Here is a 22427-nt window from a genome sequence, read left to right as displayed (position 1 = left end):
GATAGGAGGTCTGTAGTACACTCCCATGATGATATCTGCATTACTTGTTTGTCCCTTAATCCTTATCCAGAGGCTTTTGACTATGCCATTGCCAACTGCAAGCACCATTCATTCCAGACCCTCTATTACATACAGTGCCAACCTCCCTGCCTATCCCCCCTGAAGAGCCTGTAACCATCCCTCATGGCACACCAGGACTCAGTGCATTATGCCAAAGATGTCGTATCTCTGGGGCTGGGCCAAATCTTTGAGCTCCTCTTGCTTTGTCCTGCACCTCTGTGAATAGATTTCTTTTAAGTAGAACAAATATGATAAATGCACGGGAAAGGAAATGACCAAAGAAAGCTGATGAACAGAAGGTTTGACTCCAAGAGGAGTAACAAAGACTTTTGGTTTGTATACAGCCACAGAGAACTTTACTGGTGCTGCCTTTGACCATTTTCAAAAAATAAATGCCTCCACCTGCAATGTTTATTACTTTACCTTTATTCTGTTCCTACCAGAACACAAAAATGAAAAAAAAAATGATGCCTACCAAGTTCTGCTTTTGAGGAGCAGATCTGTGGTTGTGCCAAGATTTAGCAATGACAAAGTCTTTGAAGATAAATGGCTTGACTAGTATTTCTGCTGCTGAGCAAAACTTTGAATGCTGCAATTTATTTCTTGCACCCAGTCTGTAAAGCACACTGTCAGGAAACAGCATCATCATTTTCAACCAATGGATCTTGGAGATCATGGCAAAATGATGAGACCACAGAAGTTATGAAATAGTGTGTGGAGCTCAGAAACTATGTCTTGGAAAGATAAATGTGCTGAAGAGGACTTGTGAGGAACAAGCAAAAGACAAAGGAAAAGAAGCAAAAAGTGAAAGGGGCCAAAAAAAGAATTGAGGCTATAGCACAAAGCAGAAGAGACCTAAAGCTGAGGGGGAAATGGAGGCCAGGGGAACTGCTCAGGAGTGGTATTAGAATTATGGGAAACAGAGTAATTTTCTCAGCAAGACACACCAGACATTAACCTACACAGTAACATGAAACAGGAGAAGCCAGGGAAAAATTGGCATCAAAGATACATAACAATAGATTATGGCTTTTCTGCATCACACAGTACATATTTTACCATGTTTTAATGTTATAATTCAGATGACAAATGCTCACTGTGTATGTATATACACACACACACACATATATATATACACACATAAATTATACACACATACATTCAGTATAGTTAACACGATCCAGCTCCCATCTGGACTTTATTTCCTGAGGGAATGCAGAAAAACAGCCAACTACCTCATCCTCAGCTCAGACCCTGAGGTTGCTGCCTTGTTGGGGTGGGGGAGGGAGGAATATAGACACACCATCATGTGAATACCCAGACTGGCTGCTGCTCTTGGGGAAGTGAGGGGCATGGTGAAGGAGGAAGAATCATTGCAGAGTTGTTTCTCTGTCCAAAGATCAAAGGGAATGAGGAAGAACACAACTAATGCTTCAAGTGAGAACATGTACCCATAAGCACAGGGTAACAGGGAAAGAGGGACACAGCAGAGGCTCAAGCTGCTGCTATTACCCTCACAGCTCACAGAGGTGAGCTCAAAAATGAATCCAGCTCTTGTCAGAGTTGTATTGCTGGACTAGAACCCTTTCTTGGAAAATCAAGGGTAATAGCAGGCTTCAGTAGGCTGTGCTTACTGGTCAAGCTGTCAGTAAATTAATCATGCAATTTTCAGTGCTCAGTATCACTTTGCACTGGCTGAAACTCAGCCAGCGCAAAGGACACAGCAAGGAAGAAAACCACAACTAATATGACTGCAAAGGCAAATTGTACTATTTATTAATTTTTCTCCTAAAAATGTTTCATGGCCAGACTCCATAATGAGCTGTATGAAACAAATCAAGATAAAGAAATGCTTTTTAAAACAGATACATGACTTATTACTTAGATATCTGTCCTCTTTCTTCTTTCTCTTCCTTTTCATATCTTGGATTGAAATAACAGAATTTCCCACTGCAACAGTATGTAGCTGAGAAAGTCACCTAGATACTGTAGATATGTTTAGTCAAACTTCTGGACAAAGTTATTTATAGGCCTTGGATACAGCTATTCTCATTTTTGTTCTTCAGCATGTCTCTTTGTTCTCTAAGGATGGAATGAGAGTCTAGTGCCAGTGGAAAAAAAACCTGATCTATGATGGGAGCTGACATGCTCCAAAACACTATTTTGGCCTTTAGAGAAGACAAAAGGGGAAAGTAAGTGTGCAGAGTTGTTAGGGATAGGGATTCTGTTTGTTTTTATGCACTGCTATTTTAAATCCCTCCCTAAACACTTTCCCAAACTTCCTCAGAACAAAATCTCTAGCCAAAGCCAATGAACTGTTATGGCTGTTATATATATATATATATATATATATATAAAACTGTTATACTTTGTTATCAGATGTATATTTTTATACCTTGTATTTTCAGTATCACAAAGCTATAGGGACTTCTGAAAGACACTCTCTTTACTTGATATTTCTCTACCTGCAGATGTACTAGGAACACAAACTGCAAATATCACTGTAGATGAGACTTTGAAAGAATTGGGCCACAAGAAGAGTTTTCTCAGGTCTGCTTCCACTGCCCTGGGCCTGCAGAGCCTTTTGCTCCTGCTTTCACATTTTCTTCAACTCCAGTTTAAAGCTTCAGCTTCTCATCTTTTGTGTTCCTACTGCAGGGCTCTTTCAGAGTCTCACTTCTGTGAGGGTTAAAAAACTATCTCACATCTCTAGCACAGAAGCATTTGCAATTTATTCACACATCTCTCCCTCTCAGATACCCGCTAACAGCAAAGGGCCCCAGAAAAGTACAAATGAAGCAAGTGCAATAATCTTCATTACAATCTGCAGTACATCAAGGAGCTCATCAGCTGATACTTACGGAGGCGTCACTCCTTTCGGGAGGCCTAATGCGTTGACAGAAATGGGTGGTGGCTGGGATGGCAGCATGGAGCTGAGAAAAGCTGCTGGAGACTGGCTGGAATTAGGAAATCTTGGAGTTGGAGACAGGCTGTGGGAAGGTGAAGAAAGTGAAGGAAGAGGAGGGGGTGGAGGAGGTGGAAGTGGAAAGGAATCACACACTGGATATGTTGCTGTTGGACTAAAGACAGGTGGAGGTGGGGGTGGAGGGGATGGAGAAGAAGGAGACCAGGCATATTCCCCTTCTGGAGCAAACTGCTGAGAGAATGGAGGAACTGGCACTCTCCCAAACTGTTTCTGAGAAGCAGTTGGAGACATAGGAGAAGGAAGGCTAGATGTAGATGACCCAGAAGATGGAGTCACATAACCTGAAGCAGGGCTGATGTTCTGAGCAGCAATGAACTGCTTAGGCCGAGCATAGTTGAAGGAGCTGGAAGACTGCATGGTTGGGGAAGTATGAGAGTTAAGAATACTCATTGGCACAGGAGAGGTGGCAGACTGGCTGGACTCAAGCTCCTGGAAGGAGGGGGGAGGAGGAAAGGAAGGAGAAGAGGGAGGGTGCTGATGATGATCAGGTTGCTGTTGGTGACGATACCACTGTCCACTTTCTTGCTCCAGACGAATTTGGTTCTGCAGCTGCTGTATTTTTTGGGGGTCCCTGTGGGAAGGAAAAATAGACAAAAAGATGATCAGACATGCAGCTCTGGCTGGGGAGGAGGTAGAAGTTCCACTGGTCTAGGGTCCAGGAAAATTGAAAGAGAGGGAAAGTTCAAAGCATTTACCTATGTTGAATAGCCCCATTTCTTCAGAGTTAACACATGGCTACAAAAACCCATTTTTTGTCCTCAAGATGAAGGAAAAAGGGTATGCATAATAAAATTTAACACAACCATCAAGTCTTCAAAAAGGTAAATTATATAGCAATTTGAAGCACTTAGGATATTTTAAAGGCACAATCCAGATAAAGGAATTCAAGGTAAAAGTACTGAAATTCTTAACAAGGTTTCTTTTTGTTTCCTGTGATTCTTTTTCAATGGCCCTGTTTCAATAATAAGGCTGAAATATTTACTCAGTAACAACTTCAGCCTTAGCTGAATTTCTGCAGTAGCCTCGGTGGGCCAATCAGACAATTACAGCCATACTTTTAATGAGTACTTGGAGACAAGGGACCAACTTCTGTGTTAGAATCATCCATGTAGGTAGATGAGCAAAGACTTCTGAGAAGCATCTTTAACCTAGAGAAGCTGTGAACTGAGATTCCCCAGGTCTTTAGTCTCACTTTTTCTCCCCAGTTTTATTTTCAACTGTAGATCCTGAGACGAATCTTAGTAGATACTTAATATAGTTCTGAGGCATTGCAGTACTATCAGCTCAAATGGAGGTAAGAATTTCATTTAGAAATGCAGAAATTCACAGGAAGAAGAATAGAGACTAAAAAAGTTAATATGCAGGAGAGCTCAGAATCTTAATTAAGGGGAAAATAAAGAAAGAAAAAAGTAAAATGTTCAACAGTGAAGCAAATCAGAACTGGGGCTTTTTTTTGTCCAATACAGCTGTTTGAAAGACTTTAAGCTCAAAATTAACTGTGTGGTCTGTCATGTGACAACACATCAGACTGACTTGCTTGAAATTATCCTTTTCAGCTGGAAAATGTAACTTTACCTCATTACTCCAAATATCCACAAAGTTTCAGCATATGCACATATACCTTTTCTGTACATGTAATATATAAATACTTTATTGTATACAAGTATGTCATTGTTTATATATAATTTGGTCATCTAAGCAGACATTTTAGAAGCAATTTGCCTAATGCATGGCATATGAATGTATGATTCTGGCACAACAATATACTTTTGTTGATAGCAACAAAATTAGAAATGGTAATAACATCATATTTTCCACTTGAAGATTAATTTTGATATTCCAGCCATCTACATTTCCCAGAAAATGTTTTCTGATAATAATTCTGCTTATGATCTCTGGCCAAAAGAGATTGCTTAGATAATAAAAAGGGGAGCAAGCTGTTTTAGGGCAGAAAACTGAAAAATCTGTAACTTATACTTAACAGTTGCCTTTCTTTGGTACTGTTGTTGTAAAGATGGTTCAATTCTAGCAATGTCTCACTAACAATACAAAGTTCAGAAATTAAAAGGAGATTAAGTTTTTTACTTAAATTAGCAACAAGAACATTTGGAAGTTACAGTTCATTTTGTAAATTTTATAATTCATTTTTTCATGTTGATAATAGAGATTCTAAATCCCTATCAGTTCAATTTTTCACTCCACAGGACACAGGCTGAAAATTATTCTTCTATTTTTGTGAAATTACTTAACAGTCACCTTTATTTAAACCAGTTATAACAACACAATTTTAGCTCCTGTCAACATTTGACTTGCTTAGTTGATGACAGCAACAGTTCAGGTCACTTCTGACTGGACAGAGAAAACCCTGTAAGATTACTACTTTCACCTCATTCTGCATCTTTGGCCTGAATATTTGCAGACCTACTGTCCAATACCTCTAAAATTATTACCAAATAATAGTTATTTTATTTTTCATCATAATCACCCTCAATTTTTTTTTTTATTTATTACAGACAGACTAAGGTAAAAAAACAAAAAAGGGGAAAATTTAGCATTGTAAATGAGGTGTTGAATATAGAAGGAACTTAGCTGTCTCCAACATTACTATGTTTATCCAACATGTGCTGAAAGCAAGTAGGAGTGTCATGTCTTGAGACCTTTTTATTTGCATTTGCCAAGTCACATGGCGCTGTGCCCGGCCAGCAGCATCCCACAAATGCCCATCTATGGCCCTGTCAATGCAAGTGCAGCACTGCAGCACTGCCCTGCACTGCTGCTGACCCCGCCAGGCAGAGGCAGAGACCAGATTCAGGGCATCTCTACAAAAGGGTGACAGGCAAAAATGAGGTTGTTTGACTCTCACACTAAGCTTGCCTTGAGGCCACAGGAATATGCATGCCTGTGAATCAGGGTTTCTTAGGCCAGGACAGTACTGATTCTGGTTGAACAGCCTTTGGTCAGCTTAGAATCCACCTACATTAAGTGTTTGTTTGCTTAAAAAATAGCATGCAAACACCATGCAAACCATTATCACATCAGTCCATGGGGCAAAAAACCACAAAGACCAGCTTAGAGTAAATTTTCATGCCAGCTATAAAAGTGCACAATCCTTGTCTGCAAAGGAATGTTCTCTATCCCAGAGCTATTCTTTTAACAGCAGACACTGCCGTATTATTTTCTTGAGGAGAGGTACTCTAGGGATGTGTCACTATGAAGGAGAAAAGGAGAGGAAACAATAACAATTCACCAGTGTTTCTTTGGAATGACACCATCAGTGGTGGAAGTTCTACATAGGTAGATCCCTGAAAGATAATTCTGCTGTGACAAAGACAGGGAGAGCCCAGCTGCCAAAATTATGAAAATTATTAATTTCTCATTAGTAGGGAAACAAAGAAGGGAATTAAAAGAGTTTGGTTTTTGGATGAGATTACAAGGAAAACTAATTTAATTGTAATTACATCCTCTTTCCAATTAGTTGAAATATGTTTTGTAATTTTAAAGGGCACACATGCATTCAGGAAACACATCAAGCTTGTCTAAACAATAGAGCATAAACTTCTTTTTTCATGTGGAATTTTTTATTTTGCCAAATAATTAATTAAAACAATATAAGAATAAGCATTTAAAAGTAGTTTTTTAGCAAATTCAATCAGTAAATGGTAAAGGTAAGTAATTAGAAAAAAATCATATCTAGGGTAAAATGAATATTGAGAAATTCCATGAACTCACTGAAAAGCAGGCCTAGTACTACATAAATATGTTCAAAAGTTCTGCTTTAGAATTCATAATGTTTTTCCAATACCAGATATTCTTAACCAAGATATTAAAATACATTTTCAGATGATGTAGTAGGTATGCTAAAACAGCTCCAAAATGCAAGCAGTAAGGCAGTAAGATGTTCATGAAAGCAGACCTCAGTTACAAGAGAGGCCAGGTTTCTGAGCCATGCTGCCTGTGAGAGCAGCTTCATGCACGGGTTTGGTACTGGGCACTCAGAACATGCTCAAGAAGGTGATGACTTTCAGAGCTAAGGGATAGCAAGAAACATTTGAAAACAGATGTTAAAAGCAAAGACTAGGGACATGAGACATTAGGTTTCTTGGTGGACAACAATGGTTGCCAATACATACACCACAGTTTAATAGCTACTAGAGAAATCATATTTTGAGGTATGCACTTGGTTTAAATCACAATAGGCTGGTTTATACTTTTATCCCATTTTCATAATGCTTTTTATTCCTGATAACCTCTGCATCACATTGCTTTGAAAACAGAGCAGTATGTGACTGAGAATTAAACTGGTAACAACCCCCATCAGGAACTGTAACTCCAAGTCCTGAACACAGTGGAGTAAAGGAGGGACATAGGTAGTGGTTGCACATCTCTCCAAGTCTCAGCAAGAGCTGGCTACTGAATTGCAGAGAACATTACAGCAGATGGCATTTCCAGGAATGCAATAAATCCTTCATACTTAACATCTCTCCTGGGCTCATTCACATATTCCCAGTAATGGGGTATGTACCAGCTTTACTTTTATCTTACATTACAAAGCTTATTTAGAGAAACAATGTCCCTCTTCTGGGAAGCATCTTACTGTTTGCAGTTTAATCATCAACTTTGTGTACCTTTAAACACAAAGGTTCGTATGGAAGCTCTTCTATCCAAACAACCTCTCTTGGAAGGGGAAGTTCCCAAAAGGTAGAGAAATGCTGTTGTAGCCTTGAAGCCTTTGTATATGAAATGAACCCTACTGAGTTATGCCTACCACGAAGTACGCAAGGCCACTGGAATTTAGTCAGTGTTTTACAACACAGCACACAAAGTAAATGGAAATAAATAACCACAGGTAAAGAACCAAGATTAAGTGATGTTTTCTATAACATTTTCAAATTCCAAATTTTGTCCCTCCTGATCTCAATAAAAGAAAATGGAAAGCAGACAAAGAAAGGTATTTTTTTTTTGAAAGAGAGTCCTATTTATCTCAGGTATGAAAGAATAACGAGCTCCTTTCTGTCTCAAGTCATTCCTGAGCAAAAGCAGACCAGCTCCTTCACAATCCTATCAGTGACCTCCTTTGAGAAACAGATGGTCCAGTTCTACAGAAATATATAAAACATACCACTGAAACAAAGGCACAACAATATTTTAAATGAAAAATTATCAGAATTAAGCACAATTTTAAAATGTTGAGCAATTTTTCTAAGTTAAGATTCAAAAACAATACCGGAAAATGCCTGTATATTCGGGGTAACAACTACTCATCTCTGTGAACTCTACTTTCCTAAGAAGATCTAGCTTCTAACTCAAGACTATTGCTTCAGATTTATGCCGGAGCATAAATCACTATCACACTGTATCAAATGGCAGGGGCTCTTCTCACTAAGTTCTGTGTCAGCAGCTCTTTATGTATAGATGTATTTTTTATATGTGTACATTTAGATATATTTATCTCTAAACTTTGGTATTTATACAATAAAGTTTTCCCCATAATTTGTTAATTTATTAAAACTGGAATGTATCACATATATTTATATCTTTCTAGCTCTTGGGCAGCCAAACCAGATAACTGCTTCTGCATCTGTGGCTCCCAGCAGCTGGTAGGACAGATCTGCCAGGTAGCTCTTAAGGACATTTAATTTGCTTTCTACAAGTACAACATGGGTATTTTATTGATATAGTACCTGTTGGAAATTCTTAATTTTCTTAACTACTTCTGACAGTTACTATTTACGAAGCTAAAATGTACATGCCAACTTATCCAAAATGTAATAGTAATCACTGATATCTCGAATTCTACTCTTGGCAAAATTCCTAATGCAATTTAAAATTTTCCACCAAACTTATCAATTACTGAGTTGTTAAAAATGAAAAAAAACCCAAAACCTAACTTAATCTGCCAGTGAATTGAACTAACAGATGTACTGAAAAGAAATGCTCAGAATACAAAAGTAACTCAAATATCCACTGAAGAAATTTTTGCTCATTTTTAGAAATGTTAAAAACATACATATATGTCAAGGCAAGAATGTGAAGTAAAGGGAGAATGGTTGCCTCTTTTAACAAAAACTGCTATGTATTCAACACACAGCCTCCAGTCTGTATCAATACAGATGCATTTAGACAAGCTTTAGGTTTTCTGAGACTGAACAGTCCCTCATATTGTGGGGGAGGGGAAAACAAAAAGGGGGACTGTTTTAAATGCTGCAAGGGTTCATATTTCTGTAAGACTAGAATTATCAGTTAAAAAAAAATGGGGGGGAGACAGGTGATGGAGGGGACAGGATGGGGGAATAACAACAACAACAACACTACCACACAGAAACCAGCACCAGTTTCGGTTCTAGCATGAAAATATTCAGAGGTATATTTCGTCTATACTAAGATTACAGGGAGGATGCAGGTTGTCATTACATTTTAAACCTCATTCTGGGTAACTTGATGGAGAACTATAACTAGGAACCTTCTCCAGCAGCTGCAACCCTTTAATATTTTGATAACCTTCCCTTCAAAGCTTAACAATCTGAAAATGCAGATTTACACAAATATTTTCTGTATTTCACGTTGATATAGAGAAGCATTTATAATTCGTTTCAATGTAATCTAATACACTCCTAGAAGAAGAAATATGGTGCAAGAGCTAACACAGGGACTGTGTTATGAGCACTCTGTGAAACTGAGCTTAACTTTTCATCTAAGAAACTTCATACACCCAGATGAGAAGAGTAAACCATCTGCGTTGTTTGTGAAGTTTCTTGTAAGGAAGTCCTGCTGTAATTTGGCTGTTAAAAACCTTTCTATCTATCCTAAAAAGTAGCCACTGTAGCTGTGCCCATTTTCCACTCTGGTTTGATTATCTGTCAAACACATCAAGGTAATTTCTGTGCCAAGGAAACCAACAGTGGAGATGGTGCCAGTATTCAGCAAACATGAGCCATTCTTTCAGAGACAGGAACCATTTTTTACCCCTCAATACCACTGCAGGGACATTTTTCAAAACATGCACCAGTGAGATAACACATTTAGCTTGGGTACAGAAAGAGAGGAAATGGTGCTCTTGTGCACATTCATTGTTCCTAAAAGTCATAAAGATACAATACAGCTTTAGCAAAAATGCTAAACTTCGTATCTCTGGTAGGGTTAGATCATAAGAATTGGTCTGGTGGTCAAAAATCTGTCTGGCTTTGTAATTCAATTGTGTTGCACAAGTAGTGCACAGGCTATCCAGAGACAGATATAACAGTTAAAATATTACACAGGCAACAGGCTTTACTGAGAATGGAAGCTAAAAGCGTTGCATTATTAAGAGGTAAAATGCACTGAGACATTAATTACAATGCAGGTTCCAATTTGCAGTTGAATCAGCCCAAAGTGTAGGAAATCATTACTTGGAATGCAAGAATGAGCTGGCCTGCAAACAGAAAAATAGCTATATTACATAGAAGGTTATGTTCTGTGCTGATTGGTATATATTCCAAGAAAATATGGGGTGGGAAAAAAAAAAAATCAAAGTATGAAAAACCATGCTAGCCTAAAACCAAAAGTGAACAGAAGAAAAAGACGTAGTAGTATATGGAACAACACATGCACAGTTGTCTTTTTTAATTTACATATTTATTTTAAATTTAATATATTTGATTAACAAAGTGCTGTATAAATCATCACATCTTATCTACTACTGACCACCAGACTTCTGAGATTTGCTTATTGTAATGCCACTCAAAAATGTTCCAGTGGGCTTAAAACTGGACTTCCATGTCTTCAATATTAACATTCTGGTATCTGTCAAGTGTGTTCTTTGGATTACATATAAAAATGACTGCTTTGTACTATTGAAAGAGATTTTCTTCATGAGGAAGAATGGATAATATATTAAAAAGGGAAAAAAACTGAGTGGCTACTGGGTGTCCTGTCATGAAAGGGAGCACACAGTTGCTCACAATGTGATCTTAGGAAAATTAAAATTTCAACTCTCTATTAAAAATACTCACAAGACTAAGGTGCCTTTAGAACCTAAGTTCTAGGACCTTTTTCAGCTATTCTGTATTCACAAACAGGTCTGACATTTGAGCAGGTAGCTGCCTCATGTAAAGCTGGATTATTACCAGCTGACACGTCAGTAGTTAATGTTACTGAAATTCAGTGGAGGCACCCTATTCTTAAGCCACCATATGAAAAGGAACAACTGAAAATTAAATAAATACATAAGAACTGGCATTTAAATGAAAAAATTATACACTTGTGCAATTCCATTACAACAACATATGATAGACTTACTTCAGGTGTCAGCCCCATCTTAATGCCATAAGAGTTTAGTGCTATACCACTCTTCCTGAAGTCCTTTGTGCACACAAAAAAATCCCCTCAACAACATACACTAACTTTTATGGAAGGAGGAGATGCACCAGGAAGTAAGACCGACTGCTAAAGGCACTAATAATCTTTCAGCCTTGTTGTCAGGAACACTGGAAACTGAAAATAACATTGCAGCATTGCCCAGAACTTTTGTGACATTTATTCAACCAATACAATCTTAACACAATTATAACTTAGGCTTGATACAGTAGAAGATGCTATATTCCCAAAAATAAAATAATTTACAGGGCCCTGTCACACCTTATTTAGCCAGACATGTACTTCAGAACTGCGAGTTTGGAGGCTGAACTTTGTTTGTTTTTAAAAGGTGTCATCCCCAATGTATAAAGAGACAAGAAAAATTATACCCAAAATGCTGCTAAAGCACCCTCAGATATGAAGAGCTGTTACTTTTTGCAAGAGCATTGTAAACATAATTTCCCTGCTGCTTGGCTAAAACAAACAAACAAACCTTTCACAGTATTACTAAGCAGAGGCAAAATCCACCTACAGTACACAGATGCCACTGCAGTCAAAACCTGCTTTTAAGTAGTCAGAATATATTATGTGCCTGAACATTTGAATAGACCTGATCAGTACTAATTACATTCCTTGTCACCACAAAGAGAAACAATGCATACTGTTGTTACATGAATTTGGACACTGACATATAACCTGAATTAGCTTCTTGCAATGGCAACACATAATTTTAAACAGAATTTTGCTCATAAATAGATATAGTGATGTAATGGTGAGTTTTTTTTTTTTTAAAAACTGCTAGCTAAGTGTGCAGTATGCTGTTCTGGAAAGCTTAAATGGAATACCTTATGCATAAATGGCAGAGCAAATGATTGCCTTTGTACTTCAGGGTGAAAATACATTCCATAAAGATGATTCCCTTCAGGTACTATTTGTTTTTTATTATAGCAAACAACCTTGAGTATGAGAGACATATAGTAAAGACTTCTTCTCTGAATTAAACTCCACCTTAAGTGATGTATAATCACGTAAAAAAGAAGGAATCACACAGGCAAATGTGTAACGATAAACACTTGTTATAGACAAATACTGTGCCAATGAGTATGAATGGCTGGCTCCTTCCCTAAAATTGTTTTGAATCTTGCTTAACTTCCAGTGAAAGCAGCCAGCCATCTTATACAGAGAAAACAAAAGGAAGTATATTTCATTTTTTCCTAAATGAAATTGTGACCAGCATGGTGACTAGCCTGAAACAAGGAACCTGACACTTCTCCTAAGGGAACAGTAAGGACACATCTGCATTTGGGTTTTCCCTTAGGTCAGAAATGTGCTTTTGAAACAAATTTCCAACCATTTCCCACTTCCTTTTTCTCTGGTTTGCATCCATGAGAAGCCTCTCAAGAACATGAACTCCTTCCCTATTAGGTGAAATGAACTAACCAACTTGAGCCCCTTATGAGTCCATGGAACAGACTGGAGCAAGTCCAAGGAAAAACCAAAATCCCAAGCTCAATGACCCTGAAGTGTGCAGATACAGCACCCTCAGCATGTTTCTTCACTCTATGGAGCCACCCTTGTCTCTGTACACTATTTGCCAATGTAGGCTATACACTGAATAAGCTACCCTGAGGTGATAGCTAAACCATACAATCTAAGAGACTTTTAAAACTAAGCGTGTATACCACAAGAGGTTCTGGCTTTATATTTTGTGTGTCAATTTCTGGTAAGTCAAACACATTTCTTTCTAAATGAATATGCTGAAAATTAATTTATTTGATTTATAGGGTTTTCTTCATAGGATTTCTTTACACTTTCAAAGTGTACAACATATTGATGTGTAATATATGCCAAAAATAGGGTATCTTGCATATTATTTAACATCTACATATTCGGAGACAATGTATTGACCTATCCTAGTTAGCAATTTTACTATTTCTATGTTGTAGTATGGATTTTCCTATTTGATTGCCTGCAGCTGACCTCCAGAAATCAATTCCACTCCTCCCATCTGCCCCGCAGTAAAAACCTCCCAGACAAAACAAACATGTCTTTTTTGCTTTCAATCTCATCACAGAGTAGTTTGTAAAAAGCTAGTTACAAAGTGTATTTCTCAGGATTTAAAACCACTTTGTCTGACAATTATGAAGATTCTCTCTTTATGGACTCAGTATTTTGATGACTCATGCACCTTCTTAGCCTGGAGCTGGACACTCTCTGAGAAAGAATATTAGAAACAGCCCTTGTCTGATTTAAGGGTTCCAAGTTATATTTTTCCATATTTATTAAGATAAGATTTATGTTAAAATGAACATTCCAGAATGGATGACAAGAAGAGTGGTTTACCTACTCCTGTAGTAAAGTTCATTTGGTTTATCTTGACCAACAGCAGTTTGTTCTGTCCTTATTGTCCCTGTGGTAGAAGGTTTTTACACATTGTATATGCACTTTATTCCTGCCCACGTTCCTTGCCCACAGCAGGAAGGTTGGAACTAAATATTCTTTAAGGTCCCGTCCAACCCAAACTGTTACACGATTCTATATATAAATTGTTTCCTTCACATAAGTAGACTACTAAAATTACTTTTGGAAACTATTGGGAAATCACTGTTAGTAAACTGAAATTAGAAAAAAGTAATCCATGCTTTGTTTCTATCACTCTAAGTGCTAGCAAGATGGAAAAACTGCTACACCTATCTCTCACAATTAATCCAATATTAATTGTGTGTAAACCTCCTCTACAAGTATCACAACAGCTTGGACTCCAAGTATCATTTACCTCAAAAACAGCTGAGATAGAGAAAGAGAAAAATTGACCTGTGTTTTGATAAATAACCAATAGTTCCATTTCAAATATGTCATTTAGAACTTCCAGGTTACTTCAAAGACAGAAGGATATTGACATTAACAATATTGGAAGCACTAAAGTCAGCATCGCTGGGGATCATATGGTTCTTCCTTCTTTCCACTACGAGTTTCCACATGATCCTCTTCCTCTCAGCAATACTCAGATCATGGTATAATGCTGGTCTGCCTTCTCATCTGTCTCCCTGCCTCTTCCCTTGGGCTACCTGCATGTCTTCAGCAGCCCCTGTGAGCTTCAGAAGGCCTGCCTAGGGTGTACCATACCAAAATTCATGACTTTACCTTCTATCTCACTACATATTCTAGCTTCTCTGGAAAACCATGATTCATTCTTGGGAAAACACTGGCCTAAAAATAACCTCATCTACTACACTTTTCTACCATGAACTCAAGGAAAGTTATTTGAGGTGTTTGAACCTGCAAGACCCTTGGGTCTCTGAGCCTGTTTACTTCATCTACTTAGCCACAAAGAAAATTTACCCAGTACATTGACCTTGCTTCTCACTTGAAAGATCCTCCTAGTTCTATTCCATTTCAGGTAGAAACCTCAAGCATGGCACTCAACGCAAGTATATACAATAACAAAAGCATTTGGATGATTTGAGGTCAGCTAATTGATTAGTCAAATCATACAAAATCTGCAGAAAAAGAGGTAAAAAGCCAAAAAACTAGAAAAACCCAAAAATAATTTAAAAATTTAGTAGTTTTTGTCATAAAAGTACAAAATATTTGTATTTGCTTTACAAATAAAGCAAGGACATTTAAGTTCTCCAACTAGTTGTGCTATGTATCAGGGAAAGTGAGCACCCAGAACTGCAGAAAGACTTTGCTGCTTAGTTTTTCTGTTTGGAGGAAAACAAATACATTTCCCTACAGTCATCCTCTTTCTCATGCCAAGACTGTAATGAGTCCATGCACTCAGACTTACCACACTAATTACATTCTCACGCCCTAAAGGCAGTGTTGTTTGAAGATGTCCATTCTTTGGTCATTTCATAAACCTTCAGAGACTGCAGTTTTCCAAATGAATTTCAAGACTTCAATATTCAATATTCAAGTTACTTAAAGAATCAGTAATCCACTAGGCCTTAGTTTAAAAAATGGGGAAACAAACTTTGCTAAGCAAGAATTGATAGCACATAATTCTTGCTGTACACTGTCCAGGCAATACTTTACAGATTAGTTATGTCTGATCTTCTACACTAGGGAGAACATTTGCCTGCAAAAGCCTAATACTAGAAATGGCATCTCATGATTCAAGATTTTTTGTTTGGTTTAAATTTGTCTAATTTTTAAAATCTTACATTTGAAATTAAGAGGAATCAGTAAGGCAAAAGTCCTAGTTTACTATAATTCATAATTGCAGGAAATGTTTTTCGACCCTTGGTTGACTCAAAATTGTTTCTCATGATTTTTAGCAGCATGATCTACTTCCCCAATGAATCACTCAAAATGAATGAGAAGAGACCTACATACTTGGAAATAGTAACAGAATCTCGCAATCATTTTCAAATCTTCTACACATTAGACAGCTTTATATTTCTGAAACAAGCTCCAGATGTGTACAACAGTAATATTTGATTTGTGATATGACTAAAAGATCATTTGCCTTTTTCAACTGGCCTTCATTTTGATGTCATGTTGCTCTAATTCTTCTAGTCAAAAGGAGATACATAGGCAAATGTTCTCATCACTCCTCTTTGGCATCTCACATAACTAGTAGTACAGCCTCCTAGATAGTCAGGGAAACCTCCAGGGTGCTGTTCAGACTGTGTAAATTTGATGCCTAACATCAGAATGTATGAAGACTCCCTCAAAGAGATCTTTAGAAGTCATCCCAATAAACCACAGGCTTCAAAATGAAGACAGACAACTCAGATTTGAGCAGAAAACACATAAAATGTTCAACACATCCTCAGTAATGCAGATAAAAATAATACTACCCAAAATTCTTTTCCTCCACCCACAACTTAGTAGCTCATGAGACAACTGGTTTCACAATCACACTAGACTTAGCATTTAATTTATTAAAGTACCTTTTTCCCCATATACATTATGAGTTAGTTAACTAGTAGGACAGCTCTTATTTATCAGTTAACAAATGTACTCAGTACTCTTGATGGGGAATATTCTTTTAGGTGGAATTAATATCAGGGAGGATCCACAGTTCCAACACCACCACACCCAGCTAGTGTCACCCTGTAGGAGTAGAATTAGTAGAAAAGGTCAAATTGTTTAACAGCATTATGAAGTAACATTGTTAGAGTCAGGAAGAAATCTTGTGATTATTTATCAACACCATCAGCTGTAGAACAAAGAATTGAACATAAGCCAGGAGGAAAAAAATCTACTAGTTTGAAAGGAGACTCATTTACTCATTTAAAAAGCAGTCCTAAAGAAAGTCAGAGAAGGTGATGAACAAAGATATGCCAAACTGATTTTAAACCTTGCCAAAAAAGCACAGTATCACACTGTATTCTGTATGAAGAGAAATGTGAATATTTCAGAAGATCAGACTGGAACAGGAATGTCAAGCTTGGTTTTAATCACATCAATCCTGCCAACTGGTTAAAAGTGAGACATCTGCAGTGCTTAGACTAAAAAGGCTCAGATCAATGTAATTAACTTCTTTGTACTTTATGTTCCCTAAACAATCAGCAAAATAGTTCAATTAAAATGTTAAACAATGTTTTTCAGCACAGAAACATATCTTAGAAGCACAAATCTAAAAAAAAAACACTCTAGATTTTTATGCACCAGGAGCAAATCTAGCTTTTACTTTTCCCAAGTTCAACCTCTTTTATTTCTGTAAGATGCCCCCAAATCTTTTTATAATTCTTTCAATTGCATATAAATATAATCTCCTGGTATTAGTATATTAGCTTGGCTAAATATAGAAAGGAGCACTCACTCGTGTTTTATGGAGCATTTTCTTTGGTATGCAGCTAATATAAATAAAATGAGCAGAGAGAAGTTGGCAGTGTTCCACTGACATTACATCACTTTTCCTTAATAGGAAACCTCTCTGCAACTCAACATCTTGCTTTAAACACTCGGAAGTGTCCACAAAGTCTTCAGTGAGGATCATCATATAAGGCCAGGAGTTAGCTGCAAAGGGCTAGAACATGAAGCTGGATCTCCCAGTACAACACTGAAAAGAAGCTCTCTAGTGAAAACCACCTTTTAAATGTCACCAACCACGGAGCAAAGGAGTTACTTAATGTCTAAGAAAAGACATCTGTAAAATGTACATAATTCCTGTAGAAAGAAAAGGATGAAGTTCTAATTTCTATGATGATTTCTGTAGACTCAGAAATTCCTCAAGAAACCAACAAATTAAAAACAGAGGTCTAATCCAACAGACATAAATAGGACAGAGACACAAGTATCTATCACAGTTTCATTTGCTGCTTACTCTTTGTGTTCCTCAAAAAGACAAAATCTTCTATTTTGAAGAAATTAATTACTGTAAAATATTATATGATATTCATTTACTAAGAGGCAGATGTTGCCACCCACATAGGTTGAGCTCTTCACCAAAACAATAGGACTTTTTGACTGTACACAAGGAAAATAAATTATATGTGCAGCAAAACCCAGTGGATCTACAAGATTCCTCTGAGAAAAAGACAAGACCTTGCAATCAGTTTTTCTCATCCATCACTGAGATTGCTACATTTTATTGTGCCATACTTTGAGGCATGAAAAGCAATCCACATAGCACATGAAGAAGAAAAGAGCCCAGAGAAATTTATGTTCATGTTGTAATTAACATAAACATAAATTCTGGTTATTGTATTTCTAATGTGCATACTGCCGAGCAAAAATCCAATTCCCCTTCAAGTCTGCATGCTGTATTTGCTGGCATGGAATTTTATTGAGAACATAATTTATTGAGGCACTGTCACACAGACACACACATGAACACAAAAATGTATTTATCACAGTACAAAAAGTCATGGTAGGTCATTTTGTCCTCTGCTTCATCCTTTCCAAAAAAGTTTGAGAGGAGTTCACTGAGTGGCTCCTACTCTATTTAGTTGCAGCTGTGCAGCAAACAGTCTTGAAAAATTTACAGTAATTGTTGCCATGTTTACATCAGTGGCTCTCAGTAAAGAAAATACTTATCTATTAAAGGTATGCAAAAAATAAATGTAAGCTGAGCTACACTGAATGTCACTGTGATTGCTCTCACAATCCAGAACCACCTGCTCTTACACAACCATGAACTCTCTGTTCCCCTTAGTAAGGCATCTCTTAATACTTCTTTATGTCCTATCCTCTTCTTTCACTGTCATTTGTGCTGGCACAACAGCTCAGGACCCTAAGAGAAAGGGCAAGTGAACTAAAAGTTGAAAGTCTACATAGAATTGGATAAATTGATGGTTTTGTTTGTTGGTTGGGTTTTTTGTGGCTTTTTAAAGTCTTGAGTCTGTTCACTAATTCAGGCTAAAGAGCAGCCACCCAAAGGGTTCTGCTGGTGCAGCAGCAAAGCTCTGCTTGTCCAGGAACAAGCACTGAAAGCTGGACCTCTCATAGCTCACACTGCCAAGACAGGTTTTGCAAAGCCCATCTTTAGTGGGCAATTGTGAAGGGTAAGAATGAACTTCCACATCCATTCTTCTACGGATGACTTTGCTATTAACTTTCTCAATGGCAATGACCAAATAAGATCATGAAGTTTTATTTCACATATACATTTTTAATTCAACTGTCCCAAAAATGAATGAAGTCTTTAATGGAGGTAAAGCCAAAGTATAGTTTACAACAAGAGAAAAGTAATTTCAAACTGGTTAGTGTGCCCATTGAAAAATTGGAGAAAATTTTACTTCCATTGCTAGAACTATCTAAAGATTCCAAGTAGGGGTATTTGTGCCATAATACGCTTTTACCAAGAACACAGTACAGGCCTAAAAATGAGGACATGTAGATTAAGACTTGATTGCATGAATGACAAATGTATAAATAACAATATTCACTTGACCAGTTTCATCTTTGTGCATTTTTGTTGATCCATGAATTGGCTACTTCCTCCATAACTAGATTTTCTTTTTTCTAAAACAATATTAGAATTATTAGCATCAGCCAGTGTTAATTTTTCAAACTATCATTTTAGCAGTGGTTTCAACTAATGCCTAATTTTGAGAAAACATCAGGAAAAGCATAGGAATGAAGATGAAGACTCAAAACGAAATAGAAAATAATAAAGCACTTATATTTATCTAACATTAATTGAATCTTATTACAATAAAACTTCACCAAAACCAGCTGATTGGACAACAGAGGTCCTGCTAAGTAAGTTGCTATAACTCTTAGGTTTCAACTATCATACTGTGTTGCTGTATTATTTTAAAATCAGAGAAAACATCTGCTAAAATTAGCTGTAATGGAAAAACATCAACTGCAAGTCTCTCACTCATTCATCCCACCACTATTATTATGCAAGTTATCCTACTCTATACAGCAACCACAAGCAGAACTGATGTGCTAGCTGGCCACGTGCATGCTGAATCCATCGTCTTTTTGTTTTATCAAAGAAAAATCAAGATAAAACTACTTTCCAAACTTGTGAAAATGAATTCAGGATGTCACATTAGTAGCTTGTATGTTCAAGCACAGACATACCATTGAAACCAACAGGAGCAACAGTAATTAGTAGCTCTGAAAATCGGGCAACTTTCATATGAATTTAACTTCATTCAAGTGAATTTGAAAATTTAGGTTGAAAATTCATCCATGTATTGAAATACATTTAAAAATATTAGTTTTTGCTCTCAGAGTAATATTTTTTAAAGAAGAATGAAGCATCTCAGTAATTTTCTATTACTTAAATATTACAGAAATTCTTGGAGATGTAAATGTTTAAGGTTAAGTCCTATCAAGTAGCAACAGAAATGGAAAGCATCTGATCAGCATTTGTGACTGAAGTGAATCAGTCTTGATGCTCTTTCCAGAAAACTTGTTACAATGTCTGAACATGCTACCTTTTGCATGAACCTTTATTAGCTTATTTAAGCAGTGAAAATGCCGAAATCTTTCTTTTGTCCTTGGAAGATGTCCCAATATACAAAGGAGTATGAGAATTTTTCTGGTGGATATTAACTCCCCACCTTCAGTGTAACTCTGGAGTTTATTCCAAGATTTACTCAGATCACAGAGAAGGCTTACCATGGCATAAAAATTCAGGTAGTCTAAATAACAGTGATAAATGACATCATCTGGTTCAAAAATTGGAATAAGTGGTACGGCAGAATTTCCCACTAGCTCAGGAAAACTTTTTTTGTTAAATGACCAAGGTAGCAATAATATATAACTCTTACAAGTTTTAAACTGGAACAGGCTGCCCAGGGAAGTGGTGGAGTCACCATCCCTGGCAGTGTTCAAAAACTGTGGGGATATGGCACCTAAGGACATAGTTTAATGGTGAACATGGTGGAGGTGCTGGGTTAATGGTTAGATTTGATGATCTCAAAGGTCTTTTCTATGCAATATTGAGACAGCTCACACAATGAAGTTTCAGAAGACACATCAGTTGAATAACAGTTTAAAATGTCTAGAAATGTATAAATCAGAAGGTATCTCCTTCAATACCACCAAATTATCAATTAGTTAACTCTGGCTTAGCAACCAGTTGTACTAATTCTATGCAGTACTTTTCACCTAGTTTAGAAATGTTGCTTTTCCCTCTGTTTTGGGCAAGGAGACATGAAACTAGAGCTGAAGGAAGCAGTTGGGCTGGTGAAATTATATCAGATAAATACTCCTACCACAACTGCTCCGAACTACTTAGGTGTGCATACTTATTCTAGAACAGAAACAGAAAAGTTTAGAGTCAATGAAACACAACTAAGTAAACCTGACAGTTCCTAAAGACTTTTACAACTCTGAGTTATTCCCAGCCATTGTCTGACTTAGCCTGGATATGATGTACAACACTATTATTTCTGATGGCTTACCTATCTTTCAGTATTTAGGCCAGCGAGTAAATTCACCAGCAGGAGTAAATGAAATCCTTATTTTACTGGGGAACAAAAAATCCAAACATGCCACAGATAAACCCTAAGAGTTAGCACCTCAATGAGTATTTGAGTAGAAAGACAGTTATTCAAAAACACTGGACAATGTGCACCATCATAAGAGCAAAACTAATAATATTTTCTGAAAAAAGGCACTGAAATGGTTTCATTAAACCAAAAGCATGAGTTTAGTTTAAATATGTTCCTGTCCATACAAATGCCAACCTGCACATCAACGTGCAATACTAATATGAACAGAGTCTGTGCAATGCACGACCTGATTACAGACAACAAGACTATTAGGCACATGCAGCAATTTACAGGACAAACCATTGATTTAGACCTGAACAGGTACATCCAAGAGCATGAAAGGAAAACTCTGAAACATTGAACACGTTCCTCAATAAGGAAAACACATTTTTCATGTCCTTCAGTATCCAAAACACTATTTCACTACCTTCTTTCTGTCCTTAATGCAGCATTTTCCAGTTACCTTAAATTATCCTACAAACTTCACCATTGGTCAGTGATTTTAGCAAACCGTAGAGTTTTAAAAATGATGGGCAAATAATTGAGAAACTGATCATATTAGTACTTTCCTTCCTTTATAAGTAGCTCAACAAAGACATTTTCAAATTCATGTAAAACACTGACCCACTATATAACACAACTATAACACAACTTTTGAGGAATCTGAAGTAATTAAACAGAGGAAGCATCTGAGAACAATTTCAAACACCAACCACTGAGAGTAACATCGGTAACTCAGGAAGCTTGACAGCAAATTTCCATTGTTCTACCTCTAACAAAAAGACCAGTGATGACAGAGAGAATTTCCATAACTCAGAAGCACAGTAAGTATTATTTAATTATGAATTTGTGAAAATTTTAATCTCTCAGACAAGCAGCTTCTGTCTTGTATCACTCTTTGTATGGGGCCCTGGCCTCTCCGTTAATTAGAAAGGTCCTATTCACACCTTTTACAACTCTCTCCCAAACACCCCAGTTACACTCTGATTAAATCCTACATTACCTGCATAATCAACTGTGCTCTGCCAATATTGGAAATTCTGGCAGATATAATACATCTTTTTGGAGAAAAGAGAGGCTACTAAACAAAATTACTGGGCATCACAGAGCTCTGTATGTTAATACAAATTCACTCAACTCCC

General features: G+C 37.0%; 1 protein-coding gene across 2 annotated transcripts in view; it reads right to left on the bottom strand.

Moving 5' to 3' along the window:
- PALLD (palladin, cytoskeletal associated protein) overlaps positions 1-22427 on the bottom strand; it is a 145827-nt gene that overhangs the window by 35785 nt on the left and 87615 nt on the right. For both annotated transcript variants that reach the window (XM_059844496.1, XM_059844497.1), the window contains one exon: positions 2922-3617. In XM_059844496.1, the coding sequence (XP_059700479.1) occupies positions 2922-3617 (696 nt within the window). The remainder of the gene's footprint in view (positions 1-2921; positions 3618-22427) is intronic.

This window comes from Haemorhous mexicanus, chromosome 4, assembly GCF_027477595.1.
Source record: "Haemorhous mexicanus isolate bHaeMex1 chromosome 4, bHaeMex1.pri, whole genome shotgun sequence".
In the NCBI taxonomy this organism is placed as follows: Eukaryota; Metazoa; Chordata; class Aves; order Passeriformes; family Fringillidae; genus Haemorhous; species Haemorhous mexicanus.
Note: the sequence above shows the minus strand (reverse complement) of the source record. Positions and strands in the feature narration are given on the sequence as shown.